The 7,500-nt window shown below is 52.3% G+C and overlaps 1 protein-coding gene across 1 annotated transcript in view; it reads right to left on the reverse strand.

The window, feature by feature from the left end:
* The window catches only part of iqsec3b (IQ motif and Sec7 domain ArfGEF 3b), a gene marked incomplete at both ends in the record, with an annotated part of 25,937 nt that overhangs the window by 13,195 nt on the left and 5,242 nt on the right, over positions 1-7,500 (reverse strand). Inside the window, 2 exons of the mRNA XM_084452405.1 lie at positions 383-787; positions 2,031-2,154. Of these exons, the coding sequence (XP_084308531.1) occupies positions 383-787; positions 2,031-2,154 (529 nt within the window). The remainder of the gene's footprint in view (positions 1-382; positions 788-2,030; positions 2,155-7,500) is intronic.

Consider the following 7,500-nt stretch of genomic DNA (forward strand, 5'->3'; position numbering starts at 1 on the left):
TTACTCGTATTTTAGTCCTCTGGATTGTTTTAGTTTTTGTCTAGTTTTAGTTGACTGAATAGCATTAAGATTTAAGTCGACTAAAATCTAATGGAGTATAATGCATTTTTTCACCATTTCTCTAGAATTTCCAAATTCACATACTCCTGGAGGAGTCTAATCTATTACACTGATGGACAAAGCTACTGAATTACATTTCTATGCTCTCTCCTGACCTGTCTAAATTACATTTCTATGCTCTCCTGGCCTGTCTAAATTACATTTCTATGCTCTCCTGGCCTTCCTCGACGAAAGGAACACTGCTGCCAGCCATGCTATCTGCAATGGGAAGCTGCATGCTGACACTAAGCTAGAAGTCCCATAACAAGAGTGTCAGTGGCACCTGTTCTGAGAAGCAGTCCTCCAGCTGGGTGAGTGAGGGTCCCGGGCCGGGCGCCGGGCCCGGAGCCTGCGCCGGAGCGGCAGCCGGGGGGGAGGGGGGCAGGGAGGTGGTGCGGGACGGCGGCGGAGGGGGCGTCCTGGCTCGCAGGCTCACCCCCGCCGCGCCGCCGCCCCCCTCCAGGAGCGCCTGCTGCTGCGTGTAGCTGTGCCTCTGGCCCGGGTTCTGGCCGCGGGCCGGGTTGGGTCGGCGCATGGAGATGCGGCGGGGTAGCTTGCTCTCGGACAGAGAGTTCCGGATCTTCTGGAAGTTCTTGCTGAGCTGGTACTGGCGAAACGCCGTCTGGATGCGGCAGGCGGCACGCCGCGACACAAAATGGCCGCCGTAGCGCTGCTCCAGCTCCTCAATCTGCCGGGAGGGGGATACAGAGAGGGAGCTCAACACAGGCAGAGCTCCCAGGACCAATGTGTTTCTACCCCACGCGCGGCACAGAGGGAGAAACAGCGGGCGCTTAATCAGTTGAAATAATGCCGGCTCTACGGGCTGATGTTTATCCTCAGCCGCAGCGAAAGAGAAAGAGAGAGAGTGAGAGAGAGAGAGAGAGAGAAAGAGAGAGAGAGAGAGAGGGGGCTCGTACACCCACGTCCCTGTGGAGAGACCGGCTCCTGCAGACAAGCCTGAACAGGATGGATGTGGGCCCCGTGAAGAGGGCCGCTGAACCGAGACAAAGCGATCAGAGCCTCTCACTGTGGGAGCAGGAATACCTTCAGAAGGCTCGTCTGGCGCTGTTCAGCCACATGAAGGACATCCAGCCTGGCGGCACAGCCTGCTCTGATATCAGACCTCTGTAACACATCTTTCACCTATTCAGCCAGCAACCCCCTGTCACTCCCACCCATCCCCCCACCCCTGTCTTAGGCCCAGAGAGAGAGAGAGAGAGAGAGGAGGGAGGGAGGGAGGGAGGGAGAGAGACAGAGGGAGAGAGAGGGGGGGGCAGTGAGGGAGGGAGAGAGAGAGGGAGGAATGGAGAGAGAGGGACTGAGGGAAAGAGAGGGAATGTGGGAGAGAGAGGTACTGAGGGAGAGAGAGGGGGAGGGGGGCGGGAGGGACAGAGAGAGAGGGTGGAGAGAGAGAGAGGGAGAGAGGGAGGGAAAGAGAGAAGGGGGTGAGGGAGAGAGGGAAAGAGAGGGGGTGAGGGAGGAAGTGAGGGAGGGAGGGAGAGAGCAGAGGAAGGAAAAGCAGAAGACAAACATCAGCAGACTCCCACCAGTGGTTTTCTGGGAGAAAGAAAGGCATCTTCAGCAGCCAGCCACGGTTATTAGCTGTTACCATGACAACCCCTCATCTTTCCTGTTCCTGTCGCCGTAGCGATGGAAATGCTGGTGTTCTCTTCCTTGTCAACAGAGACAGGAATAGATCTGGGTATGAGAGTTTGTCTGACAGACAGAACACAATAATAGCATACTCACAGGGTGATGCACGCACACAGTCACCCCTACAGTACGTACAGTAAATGAATAGACACTCAAAAGACACACTGTCCTCACACAATCTGGAAAATATGTACACACACACATATGCGCACTCACGCACACACACACACACACACACGCACACACACACACACACACACACACACACACACACCTACCTGCTTGTTCTTATTCTCCAGGGCGATTTCATAGTCACTGGGTCCCTCTCTCCTAATACCTCCTGTCCCCTCCACTTCCTGCACGCTGGATGAAGTCCCGCCTTCCAGGCTCAGCAACTGGCCACTGCTGTGGAACAAGCATGCTCAGAATTAGACCACACCCCCTGATCTCTGACCAATAGAGGGATTATATACGTAGACACATACAACGCTGTCTAACATGATTATATAGGTAGATGCATAGACAGCTGTCCAACATCTCATTCTGACTTCATCTCATTTCAAACTCTGCAGCCCGGCTATTAATCAGAACCAAGAGGAGAGAGCACATTAGTCCAGTCTTGGCTGCTCTGCATTGGCTTCTTGTTACATTTAGAGTTGATTTTAAGTACCTCCTCCTCATATACAAAGCCCTTAATGGGCGAGGACTATGCTACATTGTTAACTCCCTTGTCAACTACGTGCCTTCAAGAACACTGCGATCAGCTGCTGCTGGTTTATTGGTGGTTCCCAGCAACAGCCAGAAGAATATCAGAGATGCAGCCGTCATCAGTTATACCCCTCAAAGCCACGGAACACAACACCTAGATATGTTATGTTATGTTATGTTATTTTTATTTATAATGCGCCCCCCAACCAACTGTTACATCAGCCCGGGGCGCATCAGGGAAGCCAACTCGCTAAATGTTTTAAAAAGAAAGCTAAAAACATACCTCTTCACTTTTAGCCTTTAACTAGCTCTTTTGCACTCAGTGAGGATCTGAGGGGTCAGTGAGCATGCGTCTGTAGAGGATGAGGGGTCAGTGAGCATGCGTCTGTAGAGGATGAGGGGTCAGTGAGCATGCGTCTGTAGAGGATGAGGGGTCAGTGAGCATGCGTCTGTAGTGGATCTGAGGGGTCAGTGAGCATGCGTCTGTAGAGGATGAGGGGTCAGTGAGCATGCGTCTGTAGAGGATCTGAGGTCAGTGAGCATGGGTCTGTAGAGGATGAGGGGTCAGTGAGCATGCGTCTGTAGAGGATCTGAGGTCAGTGAGCATGCGTCTGTAGAGGATGAGGGGTCAGTGAGCATGTGTCTGTAGAGGATCTGAGGTCAGTGAGCATGGGTCTGTAGAGGATGAGGGGTCAGTGAGCATGCGTCTGTAGAGGATGAGGGGTCAGTGAGCATGCGTCTGTAGAGGATGAGGGGTCAGTGAGCATGCGTCTGTAGAGGATGAGGGGTCAGTGAGCATGCGTCTGTAGAGGATGAGGGGTCAGTGAGCATGCGTCTGTAGAGGATGAGGGGTCAGTGAGCATGCGTCTGTAGAGGATGAGGGGTCAGTGAGCATGCGTCTGTAGAGGATCTGAGGTCAGTGAGCATGCGTCTGTAGAGGATGAGGGGTCAGTGAGCATGCGTCTGTAGAGGATGAGGGGTCAGTGAGCATGCGTCTGTAGAGGATGAGGGGTCAGTGAGCATGCGTCTGTAGAGGATGAAGGGTCAGTGAGCATGCTTGCTGTTGATGTCGTAGAGTGTTTCCTCCCCTTAGCCAGTGCTTAGTCTAACAGGACTTATGTAAGCGAACCACTGAACGAGCGTGAAAGCAGAAAGCTTGTTCATGTTTAAGTAATGAGTCCATCTCTAAAGTTCCTCTGGATTGCAGGCAGCAACTGTAGTGTGTCAGTTACCGGAAGAAGGGAGGAGGAGGGGGAGGAGGAGGAGGAAACACATTAATATCCTTCCAACGGAAAAAGCGTGTGTGAATGTGTTTGCTTATTCATTTGCATAAAAGTGTGCACGACACTCATGCCCCAGCCCTGCATTAGAATACATTAGAGAACATTGGACTACATTAGCGGATTAAAAGGAGAGTTAGATGGAAATGGTTCTGGACTACAGGGGATCCTTAATGACATTGCAGCTACCCCTCCCCCCCCACACACACACACACCCACTGCTTGATCCACCTATGACCTCAAAGAGAGAAAACTGAACATCTGTCAACTCACATTACTTAAGAGCCTGACAGATATCTACAGCCACAGGGAACGCGCGCACACACACACACACACACACACACACACACACACACACACACACACACACATTGACACACACATACACACACGCACACATACGTCGGGGAAAGCAATGGAAGATTAGTAGATGCAGATCCTGATGTTCAAACGGATCATGATATAGAGAAGAGGAGATTAGCGTCTATAGACTGGGGTGCACTTCATGATATAACGGATTAGAAAGTGACCGACATACATGGTGTTAAAACGGACTGGCTCTAGACATGTGATCAATGTGAATGTTGTGTTGTGTGTGACCATGGTGTTAAACGCTGAAAGATCTCTTTGATGTGCTTCCTGAGACAGCTGAAGAAATTCAACCTGCCAAAGACAATGGCCGGGTTTCCCGATAAAGAACCTTCTTAAGGAACCCTTCTTAAGCAACCCTTTGTATGGGAGTTAAGAAGTACTTTGGAGTTAAGTGCTTCTTAACTCGTTCGGGAAACCCGGCCAATGTTGGTACTCTTCTACACCTCCATTGTCGAGTCCATCCTCACCTCCTCTATCACCACCTGTAACTCTGCTGCTACAGCCAAAGACAAGGCCAGACTGCAGCGCGTCATCCGCTCTGCTGAGAGGGTGATCGGCTGCAACCTGCCATCCCTCCAGGCCCTGCACAACTCCAGGGCCCTGACGCGGGCAGGAAGGATTGTGGGCGACCCCTCCCACCCCCCAGCCACAATCTCTTTGAATCACTCCCCTCCAGCAGGACCAAGACCTCACGCCACAAAAGCAGCTTCTTCCCGACTGCTACCAGCCTCATCAATAAGGTCTGTGTCAGAATCAGAATCAGAATTCGTTTTGTACTTGACATAGAGTACATAGGAATTTTTTACAACACCGTGGTGCTTACTGCAATACAACAATGGACAAGTGCAAGGACAGGACAGGACAGTGCATGACAGGACTCGTAAAGTGCAGTGACACAAACAGTGCAAAAAGTAACAGTGCAATTGGACTATAGAAGAGTCAGTGCAGTAGTCTGCTTAGTGCAAAAATTCCAGGGGTCGGGGGGGAGAGTCAGAGGGGAGCCATGTTGATAAGGCTGATGGCCGTGGGGGAAAAAACTCTTCCTGTGTCAAACAGTTTTAACGACCGCAGCCTCCTGCCAGAGGGGAGCAGTGTGAAGAGGTCATAGCCTGGGTGAGAGGGGTCAGCCATGATCTTTCTGGCCCGCAACCAGTTGGTGATGGAGAAGGTGAGGATGGACTCGATGATGGAGGTGTAGAATTGATCCATCATGGTCCGTGGCAGGTTGAATTTCTTCAGCTGCCGCAGAAAGTACATTCTCTGCTGAGCCTTCTTGATCAGGGCGCTGATGTTCAAACCCCACTTGAGGTAACAGGAAATGACAGCACCCAGGAAGAGGAAGGAGTCCATGGTGGCAACCGGGGGGTCATGCAGGGTGATGGGGGGAGGGCTGAGTTCTTCCTGAAGTCGACCACCATTTCCACTGTCTTTAGAGCGTTAAGCTCCAGTTTGTTCTGGCCGCGCCAGGTCAGCAGCTGTTCAATCTCCCACCTGTAGGCGGACTCGTCCCCCTTGGAGATGAGCCCTATGAGGGTGCTGTCATCCACAAACTTCAGGAGCTTCACGGACTGATGGCTGAAGGTGCAGCTGTTCGTGTACAGTGTGAATAGTAGGGGGGAAAAACACAGCCTTGTGGGGAGGCGGTACTGCTGGACTTGGGGTCAGAGATGTTCTTCCCCAGCTTCACACGCTGGGTCTTGTTGGACAGGAAGGCCGTGATCCACCTGCGGGTAAAGTCAGGCACTTGTAGCAGGGAGAGTCTGTGCTCCAGTGTGGCCGGGAGGATGGTGTTGAAGGCCGAGCTGAAGTCCACAAACAGAATCCTGGCGTAAGTGCCTGCGGTGTCCAGGTGCTGTAGGACGTAGTGAAGAGACATGTTCACCGCGTCGTCCACGGACCTGTTGGCTCTGTACGCAAACTGCAATGGGTCCAGGAGTGGGTCTGTGATGGACTTGAGATGGTCCAGGACAAGGCGCTCAAAGACCTTCAGGACTACAGAGGTCAGGGCGACGGTTCTGTAGTCGTTTAGGCCTGTGATCTTCACCTTCTTGGGCACCGGAATGATGGCGGAGGTCTTGAAGCAGGCTGGTAAATGGCCTGACTCCAGTGAGGTGTTGAAGAGGTCAGTGAACACCGGGGACAACTGGTCAGCGCAGTACTTCAAGATGGAGGGTGAGACAGAGTCAGGTCCGGCTGTCTTCTGGGGGTTCTGTCTCTTGAACAGGCGGTTCACATCCCCCTCCAGGATAGAGAGGTGTGTGTGTGGGGGGGGGGGGGGGGGGACAGGGTCGCTCCTGAGAGGGGGGGGGGGTGAGGAGATTCCATTGCTTTTCAAATCGACAATAAAACTTGTTCAGGTCATTGGCAAGGCGTCAGTCGTTAGTCGACTGGGGGGATTTAAGTTTATAGTTTGTTATCTGTCAGACATCCAGACAGCGGATGTATTCCCCTCTGAGAACTGATATTGGAGTTTCTGAGAGTCCCCCTCTGACTCTCCCCCCTCAGACTATTATTCACTCACACACACTCACACACTCACACACTCACACACTCACACTCACACACACATACACACACACACACACACACACATACACACACACGCAAGCAGACAGACAGACACCCACCCACATACTCCAAGAAACACTTTATCATATAGCCGAAGGGAAGTCATACGTTTGTTTTTAGTGTACATCACTGCATTCAGTCAGTCAGTCAGTCAGTCAGTCAGTCAGTCAGTCAGTCAGTCAGTCAGTCAGCCAGTCAGTCAGTCAGTCAGCCAGTCAGTCAGTCAGTCAGTCAGTCAGTCAGTCAGTCAGTCAGCCAGTCAGTCAGTCAGTCAGTCAGCCAGTCAGTCAGTCAGTCAGTCAGTCAGTCAGTCAGTCAGTCAGCCAGTCAGTCAGTCAGTCAGCCAGTCAGTCAGTCAGTCAGTCAGTCAGTCAGTCAGTCAGTCAGTCGGTCAGCCAGTCAGTCAGGGGATATAGGGTTTGACTTTGGCCTGGAGGTAGGAGGGGGCTGTTCCTTTCATTACCCTGTAGGCTAGTGCCAGAGTATTAAACTGGATGCAAGCTGCCACCAGGAGCCAGTGTAGGGAACGGAGAAGGGAAGTTGTGTGGGAGAACTTGGAGTGTTTGAACACCAGGCGAGCAGCAGCTTTCTGGACAAGTTCCAGCGGTTTAATGGCTGACACCGGGGCCCCACCAAGGAGGGAGTTGCAGTAGTCCAGGCGAGAGATGACCAGGGCCTGGATGAGCACCTGCGTGGTTTCATCAGTGAGGAAAGGGCGAATCCTCCTGATGTTGTAGAGCATGAATCTGCAGGAGCGTGTGACGGATGTGATATGTGCGGAGAATGACAGTTGGTCATCCAGGGTCACACCCAGATTCCT

This window comes from Borostomias antarcticus (assembly GCF_949987555.1).
Source record: "Borostomias antarcticus genome assembly, chromosome: 18".
Lineage (NCBI taxonomy): Eukaryota > Metazoa > Chordata > Actinopteri > Stomiiformes > Stomiidae > Borostomias > Borostomias antarcticus.